Source organism: Pterocles gutturalis, unplaced genomic scaffold, assembly GCF_000699245.1.
Source record: "Pterocles gutturalis isolate BGI_N339 unplaced genomic scaffold, ASM69924v1 scaffold6283, whole genome shotgun sequence".
NCBI classification, from domain to species: Eukaryota; Metazoa; Chordata; class Aves; order Pterocliformes; family Pteroclidae; genus Pterocles; species Pterocles gutturalis.
Window position 1 is genome coordinate 243486 of NW_010117941.1, and position 26357 is coordinate 269842.

A 26357-nucleotide genomic window follows, 5' to 3' on the forward strand; every position below is an offset into this window, starting at 1 on the left:
AAGCTCAGCTCTATGTCCCCAAATTAAAATGGAGATTGAAATGAAATGGTGATTGATAAAGATTCTTAGAACAAGCCTGTAATATTTGCATGATATTTATCTGAACATCTGTCCTTCTCCCTTATAGAAGGGGAGTGTTACAGCTCCAAATTCTCCTGCATGATCATCCAACAGCACAAGGTGCAGAAGTCCCAAATGAGCAACAAGCTTGGTGGTGTAGCCCAACCCAAAGATCTCTTCAAGCAGTCTGTAATAGGCACATCTGCTGCACTGAACTGCAGTAATTCTGGGGCAACAGAGAGAGAAAAAAAGGGAAGAACTGGATTTTGAATGAACAGAAACATGCATCAATGAGGAAGGAGCAACAGAAATGCAAAAAAACCCTGAAGGCAAATAGGCAGGGTCACGTGGAATTTGGGCTTTTATATAGCACATGAACCACTCTGGAGTGTCACGAGAGCTCTGGGGGGTTGAAAGCACCCTGGTGGTGCATGAACGTTTGATAGCTGCTGCTATAACACCATCCGATAAGCAGTGGTCAAACACCTATGAAGAAAAACACAATTTGGGGAGAAAAGACCCATCATGTGAGACAGAGGTAAGAACTATGCTTATACAGGAAAGCCCAGCTTCTGGTGAACAAGCCATGAGGTGGAAAAAAAGGTCACGCAGACTCTCGCATTGCATGAAGTTTTACTAGTCCCCAAAAGACAGTCAAGCTGCACACCTTGTTGGGAGGGATGGGCTGGGTGACCGTGCAATTGTTTCAAATGTTACAGGAACATATGGCAAGAAGTGCTAGAGCCCTCTCTACATCTTCAGTAAGATTCATGCAAGAAAGGGTCAAATTTTGCGTCTAGCTATGTCCACCAATAATTATAAGAGAGATAATTACTGGTAGATACAATCGGGAATCACCTACTATACTAGAAAAACGTTGTTACAGGAAAATGCATAATGCTTCTGGACATGGGGGTAAGGGGTGAGATTTATTATATCAACTTTGTGTCTGCTAGCAGCCTTCTCATTCCAGTTGTCCTATATTACTAAAGTGCACTGAGTGCAAGGTTTTGCTGGAACAACAAAAAATGCAGGTGGGGATGAATGTCACCTCCCTGTGTCATGCCGTGCTAAAGCTTTTTCATGTCATTTCTCTCCCTCCTGATAAGGGCAGAATTGGACACCTAGCCCTCAAGTTCTCTTTCTACAAAGACTAAGATGGAAGCAGAAAATAAGTGGCTCGTTACCTCTTCTGAATGCCTGTGGAACTGTGGTGCCAACAGCACTGCTGCAAAAGGAAACCATTTTCATTAGCTGTTACAAGAGCAGAAGCTTGTTTTACTTTGGCTGCAACATCCTGCTGACTCCCACACGGGAAGTGTTCATGCAATGTTCCACATAGGCAGAATATGTCCAGTTCCTAGAAGTCCAAATACAAGAAACTGCAGCCCATTTTAGAAACTGTGCTGATCTCGGATTATAGAAGTGAGGTAGTCTGCTTTCATGTGTAACCCTGGGCTACAGTTCCTGAGTTCTTTTCCTGTCTCTGTTCCTAGACCTTTGAATAATCTTTGGCATAACACATCCTTCCAGTGTGTGCCTCACCTGTAAAACAAGGCTGATGACCAGCGGGTGAAAGACTAGGCAATATTTCATGGACAACCTCCTACACATACTAAAGGTATCTCTGAAGGTGAAATCCGTTATTACTGGTTTCTAAGTGCACCTAGGTGAATTTTTCTATGAGAAAAATAGCTACTACTCCACTATTTCTGTTCTTTTGCACCAAAGCAAATGAGTCAAGTGGCTTATGAAACTGGCCACATCACTGAGATGCAGAGGGCATACTGCATATTCACAAGAGCTTAAGATTGTTTTATTTACACTTTCATTGCTAGGGGCTGTGAAATGGAACAGAATTCTATTTACCAAATACTCTTCCTGGTGCAATAAGTTAGAGGATTTCTCAATTAACACATGGAGCTTATGTATAAAAGACAAGAGGTTAAGCAACACTGCAGTGCCCAGTGGACCATCTGGGGAACATTAGCTTTGTCAATAAATCACGAAAGCACCAGTTCATCAAGAAAATTCCATTTCAAACCACTGACAGGAAAAAAAAAAAAAAAGGATGGGAAAAAACTCACAAAATTGGTATTTTCATCTTTTATAAAAACAGGAGCATTAAATAACTTTAATCTAATTCAATTGTTTTATTGGTTCTCTGCTGATGACCACATGGTTTCACATACTGAAAGTTTAGCCTTTTGTCTTGCACACAAAAGCATTATGAAATAACTTGGTGCATCATCACAGGAGAAGCTCATCTCTTTCCTCTTAGTCTTTCTCCTCACCATGGGTGATAACGTAACAGAGGTTCTTATAATCAAGATTACCAGAGACATCTGGAGGGAAAGCAGCAAACATCTGGTTGATCTGCCAAGCAAACAGGAGACAAGCGTTACAAATGTAGGACTGTGGGACAGCAACATGTACTGCTTCTCATTTTCAACCCAGTTCAGCTCCTTTCTGCCTTGATCCATTAACCACTATGGAAAATTTTTCCTTACCTTCAGTAAAATTGAAAAAGGAATTAGGACACAAGCAGTTAATATAGTCCTGCTAGAATGCCAGCAAGTTCCCTGTCAAAAAGAGCTCTCCCTGAAATTCAGGTAAGACCTGGCGAAATAATATACTACAGTCTGTGCTCCAGCCTGTTCTTGCCATGAACCAACTCCACTCAACCTCCTCTTCTGAAAATAATGTCCCTCTAAATTCTTCCCAGCCAGCAGATCCATGTTCAGTCTCACACAAACCACAAAGTCAGTACCTCATTTCAGAACTCACTTCAGATTTCAAACAAAATAACTCTCATAGAAATGGAAACCAGATCACAGTCCCCACCCAAACCCACTTAAACTCTAGTAAAGTCATTGCCCAGCTCACCAGAGGAAAGAACAGCAAGAGATAGGCCATGCTTACACTTGGATGGAAATCCAAAGAATCTGTTTGACTTTGATTTAGCCATGGAGCTATTCAGAAGAGATGCTTTGAATTGTTCGTAATTACTGGAGCTGGCATCAACCTTCTCTCAGTCTGGATTTCAGCTGAATTCATGCATTTAAACAGGGGCAAATACTTACTGCTGAATAGTAGCTGGAGATATATTCCTATTTTGAATAAAGAAGAAGGTTCTTACCTCTTCTTGGCTGAACCGGTCTGCCTGTGTCATGAGCATTTCTTTGATGCTGTTAAAATAAAATAACCTGATTAAAGGGTGATAATGGCACATGACAATTCAGATGGCAAGATCCCTCCTGAAGTTGCATGAAAGAAAATCTGTGTGACCGCATAAATTACAGCTGTTAATCCTTACATGATATTGTAAGAGATTTTCTGTGTGCACCCATCAGTGTCAATGCCTCGCTCTGCCAACTTATTTTGCTTTTGTGACATTTTATAGAGGTTTAAAATCTTTTAAGGTTATTACTCTAATTGAAATACAGCAATTTCATATGCTTATCTTAACCTAAAATGGTAGGTTTTCTCACTTGCTGTTTAAAGTTTGAATCACTTAAAAAAAACCAAGAGAGAGAACATTTTCTGTAAAATCTGACGATGAAAGGAACAGAGCATGAAATGGGAAAGAGGACTTGAAAGAGAACTCCAACAGCTATTCCGAATCATCATCTGAGAAGCCCTTTATTTGCATGCAGTCCTTCCCAGAGGAGGCTGAAACTGCATGAGACCTGTTGTATTTCATGGTACAGTGTCTTGATCTGGAGTTACAGCACTGTAACAAGGAGCTTATCCCACACACAATCTGCATCCTATGCAATTACATCAAAGAGAATATTTTTGGGACAGACTCTCAGCTGATTTAGCCTCTGTTTTCAAACCCATTGTAGGAAGTCAGTAGAGCATGTAATTTTTTTACCTAAGTTTAGAGGTGAATAGAAAAGGCAGGAAGAATGATTACTGTTTCTAGTCTAACCCCTTTAGATAAAATGTCTTTATATTTCACCCAGTTACTCATGTGCGGAGGGCAGTACATGCACAATGGGCTGGAGCATCCACCAGTGTGAACTCATTTATATCACATAAACATCCCTTTCACTTACACTAATAATTTCCCCTTCCTGTAGAATTCCTATTTTAATCTCAGAGTTTGCATTCAGACTAACAACACAGAGTTGTCTCCTTTTGTTACTACCAAAGGTATTTACACAGTATCAGGATTTTTTCTAGATCAGTAAACCAGACTATAAACCTGTGATAACAGATGAGCAGTCCGTTGTACAAAAACAAAAGCTGAAACAAGTACAGAAATATGGTTTAGTTTGTAGATTTGAACAACAAGCTGCTTTTTTGAAGAAATTGTTGTGGTGAGAGCAATAGCTCTTCTAGAAACAGCCCTTTCTGCTTTTTTAAAGTGAATATTTATTTCTACTTTTTAAAGTGAATATTCAAAGCAAACTATTTATAATAGAAATCATGCCTGCACAGGAACACTTCCATATGAACAAAATTCACCTACTGTGGCTGCAGATGTTCAGGCAAAATAGCAAAGCTCCCCTTCCTGCTCCCACACACCATGCATCCCGAGTGAAAAAAGTCACACAGATTTAAGTGTAGTTTTGATGGCAAAGCTACAACTGTACTTCCTCATACTTCTGACACACTTTTTTTTTCAGCAAAAGGCTACAACAAAGACATATCCCAATTTGCATAAGAGGCATATACACTTCTGAATCTCTTTCTTGTTGATGTGAAGTGCTCATTTGGAAGGACAGAAAGGGAAAACTGAAAAAATAAGTTTCTGTAATGAATAAGGATCTTACCCACAAGGACAAAATATCCATGCAAGTTTTGGGAAATACTGTGTAGTCACAGACAGAGCTTAAGCTATTGTATATATTTTTCCTGCATTGCTTTACCATTCTCTTTACTTAGGAAAGTCGTTCTTCATGTCTTTCTCTCATATTGCTCTCTCTGTTTTGTTATCCTGGCATTTTGTTATGTGACTGCATTTTTTCAAGCACAATTCTCAAACGATCAGTGAATTCAAGAGTAGCGAGTTCATTCTCGTCAGCATAAATTGATTATTGGATATATGTGCACTGGGGCAACCAGCAGCAGCAAATGGCAACAGAAGTGTGATACAGGAAGGAGCGTGGTGAATAGAAGGAAGCATTTACAGCAGTTTTGCCAGAAGTCACAAATAAACTTCATCACAAACAGGACTGAATTAAAAAGAGATCTGGGCACTATGTGTCTTCTATTCACATGCTTAAAGTATTTAGGGGAAAAGAAAAGATCAAATATCTAATTATAATCTTCTGATGCACAGCCCAGTAGGCTCTGGCACACTCATAAGGAAGAAGGACTAAGTTAAGAATCTATGCACATTTTCCATTATTTATTTTATAGAGAAACGAACACTCACAGTTTCCAAAGCTAGAGATTATGCACATTTTATTTGTGTGTCTTGTTTTCTTTTTTAAATACTATTTGCTTCTCAAAAAAAACCAAAAAAAAATTAAAGTCTTCTGAATAGAACATCAATTTGCCTCGATGTGAGAGCCTAAATGTTATCTCTTATCCTGGCTGACATCAGTTCTTTCTACAGTTACAAATACTTTGTTGCATTCACATATTTTCAAAGCCATTTAAAAAATTATCTGTGAAATCTCTGGGACATTTTGGTTTTCCACTGGGTTTTCCCTTTCTACCGTGCTGTCTTGGAGACAAACAGGTGAGTTGAAAAGAACAGTGCTCTACAACTATGATGAGAAACATCACGAGCTCAGACAAACTGGTCTCCAAAGGTCCAGAATGCATGTGAACTCCCTGGGTCCATTTTCATCTGGTACAAATCTGAAAAGTTTTGTTGGCATCAGCATTAGATGCAGTTGATGTTGGCCTGACTCACTTTGTCCAATAAATGGCATTCGGGACTGAATCATCCAACCTTTCCAAACACTATGCCAGTTTACACCAGCTGAGGATCTGACCTAAAGCATTTTCTCTTTTTGACATCGTGCTATAGGAAGGATTTTATGTGTGGTATAACGATGCAGACAAACAAAGTCTGTCACTGAATTGGAAGTAAGTTATAAACTCCTGGAGCTTCTGGAAAGGTTAGAAGGCTCCATCCCAGCTACCATCGGATGGACTAAGTGAGTCATTTCCAGACTAGAGGTGAAAGCACGCAGAGGGAAGAGACATAAAAATCCCCAGAAGGATGTTAACTCCATGAACATAAAAAGAAGTTCTGATTAAAAGGTCAACATGGCTGGTTTTGGAGAGAAACATTCCAGGATTTTTTAATATGGAGAAAGATTATTTATTAACATTAACTGTCATATTGAAATGGCTGTATGAGCCAACATAAAAATTATTTCAAAACCTTCAAATGTCTAAATTTTGGAAGCATATGAATAGAAGTTAAACCTCAAAGACATTCACGGAATTGATTTAATGGTTTGTTCTGTAATGATCAACATTACCCTCGGGTCTAATAAGTAAACATTATGCTCTGTTGTGGTGATGAACTAAAACAATTGTCTAATGTTAGCAGTGCAGTGGGGGTGGGGACAAGGTTGACCTTTTCCATCAAGGAAAAGGAAAAGTATTTCTCTCTCATCTTCATTTTGGAGTGTGATATTGCATTCCTAATTTGCCCCAAAGTCCGCCTGGCTTCCAGCGTCCAAGGAATGTAGAACTGGACACAGGGTGGCAAGTTGCAGATTTTGTATGCAGTATGTCATTACAGATAGTGTTGGGAAATATAACATTTCATGAGTTTTGTGTTATCAGAAGGTTGCATTTCATGGCTGTGATTTCACTACCGTGCAATCTGGCCTGTTTGGCAACAGGCTACATTTTATTCTGATTGTTTGAGTCACTTCTGACGTATTGCTCTGACTGTTCTTCCCAAGCTGTTTGGATAATGTTAACCCCCAAACAATCAGGACTACTGTCAACCCTCTGTTCCTTCTGTTTATTTGCTCTATACACGTGTTGTGTTTTCGTTAATTTGGGAGTATTTTACTGAAAAGACTGTTTCTTTGCTTTTATTTTGTATATTGCTTACCATCATAGGACTCTCATACACACTGGGGTACTGTCAGAGAAAAGCATATTGGTAATGTAAGGAAATATCCTACATGAATTTTGCATTTTCAGCTAACATTCATGAGACACTTATAATTGCAGATAATTTAATAGAAAACTCTACCTTAGAGATTCTGGTGAGAGGTTTCATTTTCATTTACCATATCACAACATTAGCAGAATTAACTCATGGAAATACAATTTTGTACCTCCTGGTTCCCCAATAAATTTCCTATACATATTACGCTTTATAAAATCTACCTGAAATGGCTGTTGCAGCAAAAATATTAGACCCCAAATTCACCAAGGAATTTAAGCGTATGGATAAATCTAGGCACATAAAGCATTTCACTGGAGCCATAGGTCAGACCTTATCCACTGCCCTGTTAGATCATTTGTCTCATTTACCTGAAGACCTTCTTATACCATTCTGGCAGTCCGATGAGGATTAACATTTGTGCAATTAGCACTTAAATTCCTTTTACTCAGCTTTGTTGGTGAAACAGGTTCTGAATACAAATTAGGTCCTGCCTTCTTATTTTAAAAAAGCCATATTGACAATAATTGCCAAATTATTAGTAGTATTATTTGGTTTGGCTCCCACTATAGCTAGTGGAAATTTATGGCAAATTATTGTCTAGAAGCAGAAGGCTCAAATGGTAAAACACATAACAAGGAAAATGTCCTCACTAAAACCATGTCCCAGAGTTAATTAAATTGGTCACTTTTTTTTTTAAATGGGGACTAGTTTTCCCATTTTACTCAAGCACTCTGAGAGTTAGGCACCAGACATTCATTTTAATTTTACATATGGAGTTAATCTACAAAGAGTCATGTGTTGATTTATATCCAGACCTTCAAAAAAGGCTATCTAATGGCCTACATATGATTATATTTCCGTTGCTTCTTGCAGTGTCTGAAGACAATAACATCTCTTTTTGGTATACTAATACATTCATACAATAGTCCAGTCTTTTAACTCTGTCTTACAAAGCTAAATGTTTCTCTGCCTGACAGTTCCTCTGTCTCTTAAAATACTGTGAAAAATATAGCTTTTAAGCAGTTCTTTAAGCTTGTGCAATTATTACTATTATTATTATTATTATGCTTTTTAAAGGATTTGAAATAAACTTACTAGTCTGCCTTTATATGGCCTTTTCCTTCTGGGTCGAAAATCTTAAAAGCATTCAGAATGGTTTCTTCTGGGTCCGTGCCTAAAATTAATGAAAGATAATTTAGAAGCCTGGATGTATTTCTATAGCTGCCGAATACTTGCTAAGTAATTGCCTTCACTTGAAAACAGTGCAAAATGGAGAATTCTGCAGTTGAAGGTTTGAAGACAAAGGTTCCTTAAGTCGGCAGCATTTGTCATGTCAGATAAACAATAGAGGTGAATAGTTCAATGCTCAGAAGCTTAAAAATAATAACTCATATCTATTCTATGTCTGCAGGAGACAAAACTTCAAGGAACTGGTCTCCAATATCAGTACCCAGAGGATTAGTGGCTTTCAGAAATGAAAATATAACAAACTGTTTCCCTCACTGGCTTCCTTTAATCTTGTACTGTATGTTCCTTGTAAAACACTTTTGGATTTTACTTTTTTCTTCACTATATAAAGGTTATTTCCCCCACGAAAGGAAATGGAGCTCATCATAAAATCAGCATGTCAATGGAATGCGATGGAAATGGGATGATCAATGTACAATGGTGATTTGCACTTACGTTCTGTAGTGCACTTCCACTTCAGTGTCTCTGCATTGTTACTTATAGAAGCAGGATGGTTTAAAGCACTAAACTATGGCTCCAAGATTTTGCTTTTGCTCTTAGCTGGGTCACAGACTTTTGGTATGACTTTAATTTCCCTGCTCCTCTGTTTCCAGCAGGAAAATGATAGTAGCAGCTTTCCTTTTCTTCCGTCCTTTATCTGTGCCATCTATTTAGACTGGAAAAAAGATTTGGGTCAGGGACTAACTTTCACAATGCCTTAATCTTGGCTGGGCTTTCTGACTGTTCTGTAATACTGCAGATTCTGAGTGTACTCACAGTCAGTTTCAAGCCACACCAAAGGATACCCTGTATACTCTGCTTCTGACTGTTCCCCAGTATTTAAAAATATTACAGTAGTATATATATTGCAAATCAGTATTTATAACTATAGGAAACCAAATTTACAAGCAGGTAGACTGACCCATGGGCAAATGAAGCTACTTGGGATGCTGAAATGTTGAAAGCATGGTTAAAAAAAAAGTAATAACACAAAGAATCACTGTTTCACAGTTTGTTTCAAAGTTTGACAGAGAGAGAACCAGAATAGAACCCAGTCAAAGTTCCCTGCTCTAATGACTACATACACTTCCGATGCTTCCTTAGTTTTCTTTGTTTAAAAGGTTTCACAAGGATTAGTGGTAGTATCTTAGTGGATATAATAGTGAATAAATCTGAGGCTATATGGCCTTCTTCTTGTCACACTAGAATACATATTATATGGTTTTTTGCCAGGCTGTAGGCAGTGTATTCAAACTGCAATGTATGATCAATACAAAGAGCATTGGTATTTAATGAGTGTTTTGATTGTCCCATGAAAAGAAACATCTTCCAGCTTGGAGGAAAGGTCTGCATTTTAAGTACTCACCACTGTGTGGGGGATTTTTTTTTCCTTACTGTGTTTTACATTTTCTACTCTGTCATATCCTTGGACTTTGGCTTTGAAGAGAAGCAATGCAGCAGGCATTCTTTATTGATTAGCTGGTAAATAAAGTGGTTTCTTTGATGTGCGGCATCTCTGTTTTCTGTACAAATTGTATTATTCTGACTCCCTGTAGAAACAGCTCCATGTGGTTGGCATTAACATAAACCGAGTTTTCTTAGCTGTTCATCTGGCACCATGATCTCAATATACAAAGCTAAAGCCGGTCCCTAAAATCCCAGCTTCCCCTTTATGACAGAAATCAATTATAGCACAACAAATTTTACTTAGAAAGCACCTTTCACCAAATTCTCTGAGTGGTACTTAGCTAATAAAGAGTGTTGCAAAATTGCCATATCCACTTCCTCTAGCCCTTTCTCCCTTTCTAATTGCACTACAAAGGCTCTTCATCCCAATTAGTTTTGATTGGGAATGTGCAGTCTTTTGGCTCTGCTTCCTTTGCATGACAAACCCAACCAGAAGGGCATGACAAGCACAGCTGTGATTTTCCCTTCACCAAATGGAAATTAAAAAAAAAAACCTCCTCTGCTAGTAGCCAACAGGAAACCTGCAGACAAGAGGGGTATGCGTTACCATTCACCTTCCTGTGCTGGCTCTGGTTTTAGGCCACACAATCAGCAGCACCAGACTCTTTGCCAGCTTCAGCAATCATAAGAGACAAGAGGGAAGAGGGGAAAGGAAGAAGAGCTCATTTCCATGCTCTGTGTGATCATAAGCATCACAAATAGACAGGAATGGGGAGCAGGGCACCCCACAAGTAATAGTCACATATCCCAGAAGGAAGATGATGGAGAAGGGCACTACCTACTCTGCAAGATGATATCTGGAATGTAAAGGTGGAGGTACCACCGTGACCAAGACAGATCGATGTCTGGGTAATAAAGTCCCCTCCTCAGTGTCAGTCTACAGCCTTCTCCATCACCTCTTATGCTTCCCAGACATGCTGTGTTCCTTAGCAATAGTGTGTTTATTTGAGGACTACCTTAATTCTTTCTTTCAGACCTCTCTATTTTCTATTCCAAGCATAGGAAGCCCTTCACTGAAGTTGTGCTCAGCAATATAAAGCCAGACTCCAGCAGCAATAGAAATGTTTTTAAGAAGATGGGATCAGATCTTTTAATTTTTCTGTTCATTAGTTATTTTAACAAATTTCTGGAATGTGCTTGGGTAAGGCCAACCTTGCTTTGAAGGTCAAGGCTTTCACCTGTCTCTAATGCATATAGGATGATGACTAGAAGTTTCTCTTGGCCTCACACTCCCTCTCTTGCAGTTTCAAGCCATTAATATGACCAAACTATGAGCTCCCACAACAAATTTAGTACCCACATTTTCTGAGCTCCCTACAGTGATCCCTATATATTCTGAGTCAATCAGCAAAATCCCTCTCCCTTGTAATTGTAAATCCGCTGAAATTAACTTATTTCAGTTTATCCACTCCATTAAGAGTTACTCAGCAAAATCTTCATCCAACGGCAAAACCACTCTTGACCTCAAGTGAAACCAAGGCTGGGCTGCAGGGTTACAACTAGTACAGAAAATGAGGGAAGGCTGTGTTGCTCCTTCATGCTCTGTAACTGCAAGGATGATGCAGAGGTCATGTCTGCATAATGAGCCAGAGGAGTGCAGAAAGTTTTTTGGTAGAAGTACTGAAAATACTTTTAAACCAGGTAACGCTGGGAGTGATACCACTATAGCATGAGCAACAGACTTCAGCCTAGGAACCTACCGACAGCGAATAACTCATCTGCACTGTGCTCCAGGCTGCTGTGATTTCATTACTTTCTGGACCTCAGCTTACCACTTTCATGTTAGCTTATGTAAGCTGAAATCACACCTTTGAATTGTCCTCTGGACCGTCCCTTAGCCTTTTCATACTTCAGCTCTGTCTGCAAAAATGGAGATCACTCCTTGCCTTTAAGCATTGTTCTGTGGATACATTATTATAATTTGCAAGGTGCTGAGATATTTCAGTACTGAGGATCTTTGACAGATACCTCTCCAACCCCCCAAAGGTACTTACCTTTCAGCTTTTCCCCAAACATAGTAAGGAAGACAGTGAAGTTAATAGGACCTGGCGCCTCCTTCACCATGTCTTCAAGCTCTTCATTCTTGACATTCAGACGACCTGCAGCAGAGATCATTTTTCATAATAAATCACAAATTGTGTTTCAAAAAATGATTCCCATTCATCTCCTCCCACTGGGGAGCTCCGGGCTCTGTGCAACTCTGCTAATAACATGGTAGAACACAACTCCAGAATACCTCAGTGTAAAACAAATTGGCAGAGCTGGCTCTAAGATCAAAGGATGACTGAAGGAGTAAGAAGGATAAATAATATGGACGTGGCCAGCAGTGGACAAAAGAAGGGGCACTTCCAAATAAACTGTTTTTTCTTTTTTGTTTTTGTTTTTTTTTTTACCTTAGGTGAAATATGGGCCCTGCTGATATTAATATAGTAGAGTTCAAAGTGACTGAAGTGAATCCAAAGTCTCAGTCTTTGCCCTCCTATATATTGAGATGCCTTTCAGAGTAGAGAGCAGATGAATGAGTTGGGTAGTCATATCCCTGCCACGTCCTTGTGCAGTCCTATTGATGAGAATTTAGACCCTGGCAACCCTGCTCAAACTGAGTGGTAATTTGCTGGGACTGTACTTTATAGGCACTGAAGGGCTTCACTGAACAGGAAAGATACCAGAACTTGGCCTTAAGAAATAAATATTTCAGGGTAACAGTAGCTACAGGCCAAAGTTTGCAAGCCTCATTGTCGCAATAAAGAGTTCAGGAGCTTCTGCTCTTTGCACTGACTCTGCTGGCGTCTGATTCCACCCCAGAGAGCACTAAAGATTCTTATCAAACTCTTTTTAATAAGATCCAGATGGCAAAAGCCCAAATGCCTACATCACTGTTCAAGCCTCAAATGTTGCAATGAGGATACAACTCCAGGTTTGGGATCATGAGCATTATGATTTTTCCTTTCCTTAGGAAGATTTGCTTTAATCTGCTTAATATTATCAGGATTGTGATGGGCATGGACTGGACAATACTTAATCTCATGACATGCACATTCCACCCCACAGAAATGCACAACAGCCCAGAACCTCACATGAAGTCCTCCTACTTCTGTGTGGGCAGAGGGGCAGCTAGTCCATGACAACAGCATTAATTGGTAGATATTGCATGGCTCCTAGATGAAAAAGGTACAAGCCTGTGAAGCCTGGATTCAGAGACAAATCAGAAATGCCTGGCATGGACCCCTCCTTGGGTGGGCTTTTTATGAGACAGTTGCAGGGGAGGGATCAGTGCCTTTGGAGAGCTGCCAGCTGCACAGCTCTGTTGCACCCGGCAGTGAGTCCCAGAGAGAACTTCATTTTGCTTCTGAAAGAGGCTGCTCAGGAGACTTTCCAGCTGGAGCTATGTAGAAAGATAGCAACTGCCGTAAAGGAGGAAGATCAAACTGAACAGGTTTCCTTTTCCCTCCTGTGTATCTTACTGCTTCCCCTACTATAATTCTAATACAAACTTTTCTTATATGCCTGAAATTAAAACTGCATTTCTTTTAAGTGTGTAGTTATTACTATGAGTTTACCTAGTGCAGCAAATGTGTCTCTCAAGTCTGCTTTGTCAATAAAGCCGTCCCTGTTCTGATCCATGATGGTAAAAGCCTGTTGGAAGAGAAAGGAAAATTTATTGCCATCGCCATGTTGCACTGGACAGTGCAACAGTCACACCTACTGGTCCAGGCGGTATTGTATTCGTGCTGTAAAGAAGAATATTTAACTTCTGTTGGTTCATCTGCATCATTGCACTTTTCTCACTTTCAACACATTATTGTATCTTGGCAAGGGGCTTAATTAAACCCACCCAAACTTCTTCTTACTAAATTACTGCTCAGTACAGTGTGTAGCTGGGCTGAAGCCAATGCTGGCATCTCCAGCCATTCAGGCCTTAACCCACAAAGGTTTGAATTAGGGAGGCTTTAGTTAGGGAGGATTTAGTCAGTGATTACTCTGTGTGTCTTGTATCTTTCCCATACCTCATTCCTTTGTGCAGCTATCATATGCTGTAAAACATTTAATTACTGTAGTTATCTCTCTGCTATCAAACTAAAGTAAATTTCTTCAGGGCCTTAAAATGATCTATCATATAGAGATAGCTGAATTTTCAAAAGTACAGAGAAATGTAGGTTTCATAGTATTATTTAAAGTTTGTTTCCCTTTCCAATAAATTGTATCCTTCAGACTGTACTCTGTGCTCTAACTGACCTTGATGTGTCGACCTTAAATACTTCTTGTCAGGGAAAATTTAACCTTTGATAGAAAAAACCAGTTATTTTTCTGTTTTCAGACAACACAGAATTTAGGTACTCTAACCATTATTTACCAAGCCAGCTAACTGCCTCTCTATTTATTTACCTATTTGCACGTCTGTCTGTTCGCTGCCATCCCACTTTTAATGTTTCATTGATTTTGAAGGAAGTTAATGACCTGAAATTCCCCTGGTCACGCTATGGGGAATATTAGTAGAACCAGGCATGTCTCTGAAGCTGGTTATCTGTCTGACATGCACATCAATATGAGAGTGTATCTTTACAATGACCAGGAATTACTCTTGCTCCAGTATTATTATGAAAGACAATGTTCTCCTGAGAATACAGCTAGCTCATTGCAGCTACAGTAACTTGCAGACTTTTAAAGTCCACTGCTCTACAGGGTGCACTTCTCTCCGTGATTGTATTATACCAACATATCTTCATGTAGTTTTACCTCCAGTTTCTTACAAAGCCCCACTGCTCACATTCCAGTTTGGCCACGCAGCATGCAGGTTCATAACCCTTCATTTACCTGCCAAACCATCACCTAATAAAAAATTAAGTCCAACTCTTTGGAGTTGCTTGCCCTCCTTTTGGAGGGGCTTGCTTTAAATGGTGAACCCCACAATTTGGAAGCAAAACAGAACAAAATATGAAGAGCAAAGCAGAGCCCAGCAAGCTCACAGAAGACAAGGTATGTATTGTAGTGGGTGAACTTAAAATAACGTAGCAACAGCAATGCTGAAACATTTTCTGGTGAGCTGGTTGAAATCTCCAGATAAAAGTGTTCTGATCCAAGCCAGCTTTTCAGAAATACTTGTCCCAGGTATGCAGTCTTTAAACACAACATAGCCTTGGTTTTCACCGGACCACTCCACTGCCTCACGCTTTTGCCATTATTCTGCCACCATCCTCCCAGAAATACTTCTAGTACTATCTTATTTACAGTAGATCAAATACAGCATTCTGAGCCGTTCTTTTTGTTGGTGCGTCTTCAAACAGTAGTCCTTGGAGAAAATAAACCTGGAGGTTCAATAGGATACAGAGAAGAGGTGGGAGAAGAGTGTTAAACATGTTGCCGTTAACTGGAGGGAAGCTGTTTCAATTCATTTACCTGGGCCATCCTCACAATCCTCACAATGGGTTTTTAGTCTCATTCACCACTGAGCTCTGCTGGTGAGAATCCTCATGAAAAGTAAAGTTCAAAGCCACATGTACAAAATGAAACAGTAGCTATTTATCACATTAGAAATTGCTTTGGAGATGTGAGTTAGCAAAAAATGAAGAGAAAATGCATAATTTAAAATTATGAACCAGTGCAAAATGTAATGGTCTCACAGACATTATAGAATGTCCACTCAGAAAACCAACATAAACTCACCAAAGAAATGATCTGTCTTTAATATGCTTCAGCTTTTATGACAGCCCATTAGATTTGCCTCCTCATGGGTAACTGGCCAAAGAATCTACAATGCAGGGTAATACCAAATTCTTTGGGAGGTAAAAGATGCTTACTTAGTTAATCTCAACATGTTGCTTTGTTTTATTGGCATTTATGACGAAAGTTGGCTGAGGGCTTCTTGGTACTTTTGTTTCTAGTTTGCGGGCAGTATTAGAGGGCATAGAAGAATATTTTCTGTTGCCATTGTGGAATTAAATTAATTAATTAAAGCCCTGGTTCAATAAGGCATCTCCATTCAGGATAATACTTGAGCACGTAAGGCTAAAAGTGGTATTTGAAATACCACTTAACTTTAAACATGTTCTCAAGTGTTTTCCAGTATCAGGGCTAAAGTGGATAAGATTGTAATTTTCCTTTATTTTGGAGCAGGGGCTTGGAGACTTTTCCAATAAATCTAGAGCTTGAAACAGGAGAGTGAGGGGGGGAGAGATAGAAGGAAATAAAGAATGAAAGAAAGAATAGAGGGAAGAACAAACAAACACACAAGGAAAATGATATACCAGCCAAAACCACAGAGATGATTCAGAAAACAACTGTGTGTTCTATTAAAGTAGATGGAGAATTGAATAAGGATTACAAACAAAACCTATGTTATTCATTAGCAATGACAGGAGACTATAGAGAACAGCAGAATAGTGACCAACCTCTTTGAACTCCTGGATCTGGGTTTGTTCAAACATAGAGAAGACATTGGAACCACCTTCTATCTTCTTCTTTGCCTTTTTTGGAGCCTGTAGTACAAATAAAAAGATCAAATAGACATTACTCTTTCTGTTAAGCACCCATGAAAACAAATTCCATCTTTAATACAAGGTAAAATATATACAGTCAAGTAATACAAGAGGATTGTGTTTTGTTATGACAAGGTTTTTAATTCAATCAACTATATACATATATATAAATGGGATTTAAAAATGCTGCTTTAGTAACAGATTAATCTGTCACTGAGGCTTTTTGTCATTCCCTTGCACTGGCCTGGAATACTGACAGCTCAGATAAACATGGACAGTTTGTCACTGTGCTGCCTTAAGAAAGGTGAGGGACACAAAGTGTAACTCTGAATATCATAGCTGGTCCACTGCTGGTTTCCCCAAGGAACTGCCTGTTCCTTGGTACAGCCACCTACACCAGACCATTGGATGCAGGAGAATACTCCCCCTTCTGCACTGGCTTTTCAGAGCTCTGTACTACAGGATGAGTGATGTAAGCTTATAGTCTCACTTGGAAATGTAAGCTAAAATCCCCAAACTGCTCTTCTCAAGAAATAGAAGCAATTCAGGTAAGTGGCTACAGGTCCTCCTGCTTCCCAGCTCCCATGAAGGGGCAGGCAGCCAGACTCAGAATGAGGCCCTGCATGAAGACCCAGTGCAGGAGCTATAAAGGGAAATTATATCATTTCCTACTCACGTAGAAATGTTCAGAAGTCTGCTCTGTCTGGACCAACACTGACTGAACAGATCCTTCCTAGGTGGGAACACCTTCTACCCTTGGAGGACAGTCTGTATTCTTGCACCACCCTAGGACACTACACTGCATTGCCTTACTAGCCCCTGTAATTTTAATATTCCGGATAGTCATCTTAAATAAAAGGGTGGGCCTGCTTTCATCACTATTCCCTAGTCTGAAGACTGAGACAGAGAAAGATTGGGGAAAGAGCTACAATGATATTTAAGAATCTAATGCTCTCAAAAAAATCTGTCAAAACTCGACTCCAATCTGTATCTTTGAATGAGGGCCCAACCAGCTTGTCTAAGACAACACAGTTCTTGTTGTGCAGTAAAGAATAAAATCTCTAAAGAATAAAATCTGTGATTCCTATGGATTACAGAAATGTTTTAACCACAGCATTATCCTCACTTGGGGCAGGATAATGAGCTACATCGCCTTCTGAGTTCCCATCCAGACAGATTATTTTTTTCTTTATCATTTTTACTTTTAAACTTCATCATCATAGTCCCACCTGGTTCTCATGTCCTGAAAAATTAGTCTTACTTATTTTGGGCTGTTCTGCATGAAACAGAAGACAACTTCTACTGTCTCCTTTCATCAAAATAAAAAAGCCTATGAAAGTTCCAATTCAATACTGATTTCAAATATCGTGAGGAACAGAGCATCTCAAGGAAATATTCCCACTTGACTCTGTTTGAAGTATACGTTGTCTGATCAATTTTATTTGCCAGGCAGATTTCCACACTCAGCCACCCTGTTTTAGGTCCCAAGTTGAAAATTAGGGGTATGGGAGACCCTCACCCACATACCCACACTGCAGACCTGTCAAGCTCCAACTGGCTAATGCAAAGCACTGGAAATAGAAATGGAAATCAAAAGAAAAATATCTCTGTAGTGAGGATAAAAAGAAGGATAGAATGCCACCATAGGCATGGGAAAAAAAGTGAGTAAGTGGAATGTTTAATGAATGTAGAAATATTGATTTTGGAATAAACAGATTCCCTCCTCCTCCTCCACGTGAAATAAGTGTTATTTTCAGCTGTAATGGGCAATCTTCCATGTAACGTGAGGTGCCTGGTGGAGGTTTTCAACACTTCCAGATCAAATGGAAATATTAAGAACAATCCTATGTATTTGTTCCCCGAGGTAAAAAGAAAGCAGATGTTACCCAGCAGAATGCATTGCAAGCTGTCTGGGGGAACTGACCACAAGGCACAAGGCTGGACTCAGTGTTTTTGGATGGGGCAGTAGAACTGGTTCTCCTGCGCTCGTGTAGCTGGTCTTTATGAAGACAAAACATGCTTCACCATTCTCATGCTTTGCTCTGCTGTGGCCAAACACAGCATCCATATTCAGCGTGATAAATATTCCCCATGCTAGCAAACAACCTGCATCTTTTTAAGCTAGCCACAACGAAGGACAGTGGGCTTCAGCTCCAGGTTGTATTAACTTTAAATGCCAAACACTGGCAATACTTCCATTATTGCTCAGTTTAATGGGTTCTCTGTGCTATAAGGCTTCAAGCAAGGACTGTAGCTAGAAGAAAGGATCAGATAAACCCAAAAGCTGTGGCTCAGTATCTATTAGAAACAGAACAGCGACACAAAAAACACCCCAAAGTTTCTTTACATTAGTGAAGTCCCATTCAAGGCAAAAAAGTTTGAAGACTAGTTATCCAGAGAATAATCATAGTACTAGGATAATTATATTTGTTCAGTGCTACTCTCTGGTTAGTCGTCTCCAGGGATGACAAAGGAGATCACTGCCCATGTGGCTAAATCTATCTTTAGTTTTTCTGCTGAAGCTCTGGGTGTGGATCCTATTTATGCTCTTCTCACTTGTGGAATGGGGCTGAGACCACCAATACATTTCACAGGGGCCAGGGAACAGCTGTTGGATGGGAATGGCTTTCCATCACCAGTTTCAAGCTAAGTCTTTTGGCATCAAACGTACAAAGCATCTTGGATTATCAGTCTCTTGGGTTATGTGCAGTATTGGGAATGTAATTTATGTGCTCTGAAAGGCTAGGAAATTCATAATCACAGGAAGAAATGCACCTTGACTGTGCACGGCTGCTGGATAGGCAGGCGGTGTGGAGAGAAGGCTGAGAGATAAGTAGATGGGGCAGGCACAGAATACAGTACACTGTCACTGTCGTTCTGGTGGGTAAGTCAAGCTAAGAGGCAGCTTTAGGAGAATAGAAATAAGACTGTGCTGCTGTCTGACAACTCCAAACACTCCAGAATTTTTTAATGAATAGAATCAGGATTCTGACTCTGGACTATCTCTCTGAAAGAATGGCAGAGTAAAAAGAGCAACATAGAACTGAGCAAACATATGGTTTCTAAACTGTCAAGAATTTAGTAGGTGACCTAGAGAGGAGCAAGTGGGTGACTGACACATCACTTCTGTCTGCCTTGATTTCCCCGTTTGTAAAACGCAAAGTGTGTGAGCTGCACTTTGCAAATATAGCCGCTCTATCTTTGCAACATGTGCTTTGAGACTGACATACAAAACGTGCCAGATGAGAAACTGAAGAGCTGAGGGTCCCCTGGGCTCAGATTCTGAGGCCTCAATAGCTCAGCAGTGGGAAGAATGTTGCAACAACTGAACAAGCCTATTAATATTCCTGCCTGAGTGTATTAATCATCCCATTGTGAAGAAAACAACACTTCACTTTAGAAGAGAAACCACAGGCTTGTTGCATATCACTCATTTGTCTTACTAGTGTTAGCACTCCTTCAATTAGCCTGGATTTTAAAGGGTCTTCTTTCTTTTTTTTTTTTTTTGTTTGTTTGTTTGTTTGTTTGGTTTTGGTTTGTTTTAGAAGCTTTAACTGAAAAAAATGGAGCCATACCAAAAAATCTGGTCCCAAGAAAACACTGTTGAACCAGGCATTTGCTTTGAGCTGGGTTTCCCTCACTGAGGTTCTTTATATTTCTCCGTCTGGCAGTGTCAGGGAGCCAGAGAGAACAAGGATCGTGCAGTGACACAGGCAGACAGAAAAAATGAGCGTGCGCTGCTTTTGCTCTCTGGATATAAGAACAGGGATTCATTTTTTATCTGTTGCAGAAGGGGGGGTGTATGTTCAAGTGAATCAGAGTGAAGAAATCTCCCATTTCAGGGTGCCTAAGAGAATAGGGGGCAGGGAATTGGTTTATATCTCTACATGCAAAGGAGGAAGGAGCTGAAAATACTTGCTTCTTAGTTCAGAATGTGAGGCGTGGTTTACCCTGATAAATTCATAAACGGCTGGTGCTAGAATAGGTTCATGACACCAGAGATACAAAGGAAGTGACACTGGATTATTGCAGAACTTTATCATCTCAGCCACTTCAATGAAGTTCTCAGCCAACCCAGGAAGGTATGGTAAAACAGACAAGTCGCTGCAAGACAAACAAAGGTACAGCTCCATAACTGGCGCTGCTCCGCACTGACTGCTCAGGCACACACTTCTACACCTCAGTAAGTATGCAGTAACCGACCTCTACTTAGCATTTTCTACAAAACAAGAATGTCTCCCCAGTCAGTCAGGCAAAATGGGCAGCTCTACCAGAAGCCACATTTTTGTTTTAGTTTGGGGTTCCCTGTTTGGTCCACCATGCCTTAAATCACTCAGAAAATACTCTAAATAACTCAAGACAACACAGTTTGATATTCCTGACAGCCAAAGTTAAAACACAAGCAGAAGCAATTCCCTAGTCAGCAACTTAATGTGTCTTCTTTTAATTTTTTTACCGAAGAAGATACCAGTGGATAAGCAGGTCTCCTGGGTGCCCTTCACAGAAAAACAGTGGCAAACACTGTTAAGAGCCTGATTCTGTTGTCTTCTACCCTTAGGCGTTCATTCAGCCCAAGGCACCCTAGACGTAAGATACTACCAGCTTTAAATTGCACTGTTTCACATTTTATACTTCCTTCCTCTGCAACTATGTCTGTGACTACAGAAAAGACAGAATCATCCATCATCTTGCTCAGATTTTGTCTCCTACTGTGATCCCCAGTATGATGTTAACTCTGAGTTACTATTACTTTTTCATCCATCACACCCTCTCCTTGTTTTTATTCTACTCTGGGATCTCAGTGCTGACATTTCCTGTCTTTGAATTTTTGTTATTATTTAATCCAGCTTCTGAATCAAAAGTTACATCTCAGGCCCATCCAAGGGAATTTTGCAGCACTGGACAGGATTTGTGCTGATTATTGTCTCACAAGTTTGCTTTGCTGAGATGATTTACACTGCGTCTGCACCCGAGAACCCAGCTACGGACAAGCCAACCTTTTTTAGCACAGTTTTGGTCCGTTTCATGGCAGGTGAGCAGCACAAGGCCAACCCAAGTGCATGCCTTTGAGTGAACAGTGAGAGGAATAAGCAACATAAACTGCTCTAAGGGCACAATTTGCATTTCAAACAGGCAACAGCCTCAGATCATTCAAATAAAAACCCATGTTATCAGAACTGAGAAACAGAAGATCTTTTTATTACCTACTCTGCACTCACAAACAGGTCCCTCCCTTCTCATCCTCACTCCATTTTATATGGAGTCCCAGCCTCCCACACACCCACACAGCCACGCACACCTTTGATCCCTGCTAGACACAAAAATCTGTTGGACTGCATCCTCCTGGCTTCACACTCCCGTACACTAAGGCATTTTCCTTTGCCCCACATAAAATCCCTTCCCAATCCCAGTCTCCTTTTTTTCTCTTGCACAGATAAACACAGAGAATGTATTATCTCCTAAAACTTATCTCGGAAGGGCAGATAACCTCTCCAACCGCAGCCTGCTCAACCTCTATGACCCAAAATTCACCAGCTGCTTTCCCCACCCAACAAATTTTCTTCTCTGGCATATACATGTCCTCCTCCTTCATGTAAACAGATGAACAGTCCCTCTCTCCCTACGCAGTCCTCTGTGCTCACACATACGCATGTACACACACGGGTGTGCAGACGCACACACGAACACTTCAAGCGTTAAACAACGGGCTCCATTCTCGGCTGGTGAAATCAGCATCGCTCCACTGAGGTCAGTGCTTGCTTCAGTACAGGTGGTACATTCCAGACAGTTAAGCAGGCTGCAAAACACATTTGATCAGAATGCAATCTATTTTTGGTGACGCAGTTCCCTCCAGCATACAGAATTTGCTACAAGGTGTCACTCCAACTGAACAAACACAGGAATCTTTTGGGAGCATGAAAAAGGCTTCCCACTCCTCTCTTCTGCCTCTCTTCTTCCCTTCCCTCTCCCCATCAGCACAGAGCATGCGGGGAGACATCACAGACCCAACTTCACTGAAATTCCCTGGAATTAGCGGAGAGCCGTAGACAGTTCTCAGAACTCCATTCCACAGCACTTGTGTGGTCTGCTCTTGTTAGAAAAATTATCTCCCTGAACCCTGCCTCTCTCGCTCTCATCAGCCCTGTATGTCAGAGCCTAGTAGCACTGGCTGACTTGTAATTATTTTTTACTATGCTGCTTTGTCTGCACTAATCCTTTGAAAGTAGCTTTACTGCACATCTGAAATATTATGATGCTATAAAACCTCTGTAATATTTATAAATCCCTTAAGACATCATAAAGAGAGAAAAAAACCTCCCCACAGAGTTCATCTAGCATAATTACATATACATTTCCCTCTGATTAATAAAAAATGATCACTTCCTTATGTAAAGATATTCTTCAGCTTTCTTTCATTAAGACTATTTTTTTCTTTCCACTTTAAATCTGTTTCATGTGTCCCTGTATAGTAAGGTACCTCAGAAGATATTTTCCCAAAACAAAAGGCACAATGAAAAGAACTACCACAGAGAATCATCAGCTGAACTGGGAGGGAGGAGACAGAATAGTTTCTCACTATATTTTCGTATCTCCTAACTTAAGCAATTTCACCCCAGAATGTCCTGAAATGTCTTCAACCATCAAGCAGTGTGGTGTGTCGTTGAACTAAATAGGAGGGACAAAAATTGGCAAACAACATTTTAAAAAAGAGGGGAAAAAGAAAACCCAAGACCCAACACTTGCCCCCCACCCCACAAAAGGGCTGTCTTAGGCTTCAGTGAAGCTGATTAAAGGGAAACCTGTAAATCCGCAACTGAAGAGGCATAATCAGCACAGGCACTGCTCACTTCTAAAAGAGTGGTGAAGAACATGATTAGTGGCTTGCATGCTCAGTGTGAAACCACTGACACCGGGCTTGCACTGACTGGAACCTAGTTTTGTGTGTGGATTTTAGAAATTACTTTGAATACAGTTTTATCCTGCTCAGAACAGCTCTTGGATCACATTCATCACCTGCTTAAATGGGATCAGGTTTGAACTAAGTTTGAGATAGCTTTTCATATACAACTCCCTCTCCAGTCTTCTCCAGAATCAAATATTCCATAGCCCCAGGGAGCCACTGGGCAGCATTACTCTAAGACAGCCTGAAAAGGACCTGCAAAAAGGAGAAGAATAAGGAAAGAGAAAATCACCAGCTTTTTTTTTTTAATATTGTTGTAGTCATTCCTCTGAATTTTCAGTAGACAAAGACAGAGCCCATTCTGCCCACTGCTCCTTAGGCAGGAGTTCTTCTGTGCTCCTTGGAATCACATCAAGTGCACCTTTGGTGCAGAGCTGGCTATTGGAGTCACAGAGATAAAATTCAACAGTGAGCAAGACACAAAAATCTCCACAATACTTCCTAGCTCTCCCTGCAGTCTCAAGAGCAACACAGTTAAAAATTATAGAGACAATCCCTTTCCCTCACTCCCCATCACACCATAGCAGACCTTAGCACTAATTAACACCAGCCGCACCAGCCATTGCTGCCCTAGCGTATTAGTCTTGGGAAGCGATGCACGAGCTCTTCCCTTCAGCATGAGCATCTATGTTCCCTACCTTACCCATTTGTTAAACACATGCAGAAAAGTCCTTGAAAGTTCACAGCTCGCCCTATGGGGTATATTTGCATTCTGGATGCGATATTAAGTATGAGATTTCAGGGGTCCCATGTGATCATTATTGCTCTGTTTGAATTGTTAGGGTCAGAAAGAAATACAGACAAACAGACATGGGAAAGAATAAAACCTACCATACTTCTGCTGTGCCTTCCACACCTTCTCTGCCAACTGGTCAGCCAGCAAACACAGTGCCAATTGTCTCTTTATATAGTGTTACCAAGGAATAAAAATATGCCTGCTCCAAGTTTAGACAATAGATGTAAGGTTGGAAAGTGCAGTAATTGGATCCCAATACCATTCCAAGCATCTGTTCCACGCACGGCTTTTGCTTTCACAGAAATAATGCAGTAGATAAGTAGAGTAGGCGGTTGGGATACAATTGTACAGCACTCACAATAAGCTGGAGCTGAAGGGGCTTTCCCATCTACTTCTAAATAATAAACATGGGGCATGCACTAAAAAGATTTGAAGTGGTCGTGGCATCCTGAAAAAGAGAAACACACTCCTTGAGAAAATGCAGAGGAAACTAGCAATAAATCCAGGCCACTGAGATGTCTGGTAGCTCCAGAGTCTGGTGCATGCATCCAGAGCTCCAGAAAAATGACTGAGGTTCTGCATAGGTGCATCTGGAACAGGAGGTATGCTGGAAAAGCACCGCTCTGCAGATGGCAACAAGCTGAGTCAGATCAGGTCTGCTTTCCCTGAATCTGTCACACATGCCTGCAGTGCAGGGGCCAGATCTCAAACTACTGCAAATTGCTGGAGAGTCATGGACTTCAAACCATGAAAAAAGAGATGTGTAGTAATGAATATGGTGCTGAGAGCAGGAGAAAACAGAAGGCAGCACAGGAACCACAAGGGCTGTGTCTCCCAGGGAATGCTCATGGCCATTAATGCATACACGTTCCATCTGATTCATAAGTCATGTTTGGCATTATCACAATGGGCCAAAACATTAACCAGTATGAACTGGCATAATTCCACAGGCATGAGATCGTATTTCCTAAAGGTCCAACCTGTGTCTGTGAGAGTATCTGTACAGGACAGCCGGGCATTAGAAGCAGCAGCAACAATAGGTTTTTTAAGAGCATAAACTAGCATCTGAAATACATGTCAGTACCAGTCACACTAACCTTCAGTCAGGAAAGTCCTTAACCAATCAACCGAACTTTGAGACAGACATATGGTTAAGTATCTAGTTGAACAAGGACCTTGTTCTTTCTCCAGCTCCAGCCCCTTGCAGTGCTGTCATCTCTAATCTCAGATCTGACTGCATGCTCTTCAGGGCAGGGACTGGTTTAGCCGTTGTGAAGTACCTTGAACACCTACAGGGATAATTAAAAAATAAGCAGAATACAGTTCATCTGGCTTTAGCAAAATTGTTGTGGATACAAGTCGGAAGTTAGCCTAGTGTTCATCATTCTGAATTCAGTGACATTATACCAATACCTGGTGTAACACAGCATAAAAATAAATCCCTCAGTCCATTTGCCTGCAACCACCTGGTAGGTAGCAGACCCAGGTTTGGACACTAGATTGAGTTTGGTATTATGAAAAAGTCAAAGTAGGATTTTTGAGGAAAAGCTTATGTAATGTCAAAGGCTTATTGTGATAAAGACTTATCATGATCCAGCAAAGCTGTTAAGCATCTGCTTAACTTTAGGGGAAGAATAGTCCCACTGAAACCAGTGTAATAGCTCACGTGCTTACATTTAAGAATATGGCTACTTGTTCTGCGGGATCAATGCTCTAATCCTCACAAGGCAGCCAAATGAGCAGCAGCTTTGTCACTGAGTTCACTGGGCCCAGGATTCCATCCCGTGAATTCTGTGTCCTTTTTTGGAAGAATACTTATCTTTTCATCCAGCCATTTCATGAGTTTGTCCTAACAGTTCTGTTAGCAGATGCTTTGTACTGTTCCTGTGGGAGCTTTGTTTTCTCTTATCTGCTATATCATCAATCATCACTATTATCATCAATTCGCTCCTTAGTTTTCTGGCGTGATCTGCAGGCATTTTCCAGGAGTGCCTGTATTTTCTACATGGATCTTTGTCTCTTCACAGAATTTTTATATTAAATGAATTCTTCCAAGCTGTTTTAAAATGACATTACATGTTAGGATAAAACCCATACAATACTGTGTGCTTGTAATGCACGTGCCTGAGAGACCAGAACCCTCTCTGCTTAGTCTATAAAACAAATCCACAGAGGAACTAAGGGAGACATACATCTTGGCTTTAAAGGTCTGCTTGCTTCTGCAACTGCCTCCAAATTATAGAAAGGCTCCAGACTGGAGAGGGGAGGGAGAGAAGGGGGGGAATAACAAGGACTGAAAAAAGAAAGGCTTGAATTTAATTGCCCTAAAAATTT

General features: G+C 40.5%; 1 protein-coding gene across 1 annotated transcript; it reads right to left on the reverse strand.

Annotated features, from left to right (window-relative positions):
* Positions 1–1904: 1904 nt before the first annotated feature.
* Positions 1905–24301, reverse strand: LOC104463605 (myosin regulatory light chain 2B, cardiac muscle isoform). Its single transcript, XM_010075998.1, has 7 exons — positions 24119–24301; positions 16240–16326; positions 13411–13486; positions 11845–11949; positions 8252–8330; positions 3200–3248; positions 1905–2436 (listed from the first exon to the last, which is right to left on the reverse strand). Exons 1-7 carry the CDS (start codon positions 24119–24121, stop codon positions 2338–2340), a joined length of 498 nt encoding a protein of 165 aa, XP_010074300.1. The 5' UTR covers positions 24122–24301; the 3' UTR covers positions 1905–2337.
* Between the last annotated feature and the right edge of the window lie 2056 nt (positions 24302–26357).

Coding starts and splice junctions, on each gene's coding strand:
- LOC104463605 (XM_010075998.1), bottom strand. Junction 8,331..11,844: donor GTTTGGGGAAAAGCTGAAAG/GTAAGTACCTTT, acceptor CATTAATTTTAG/GCACGGACCCAGAAGAAACC. Junction 2,437..3,199: donor ACCGGTTCAGCCAAGAAGAG/GTAAGAACCTTC, acceptor TTTGCTTGGCAG/ATCAACCAGATGTTTGCTGC.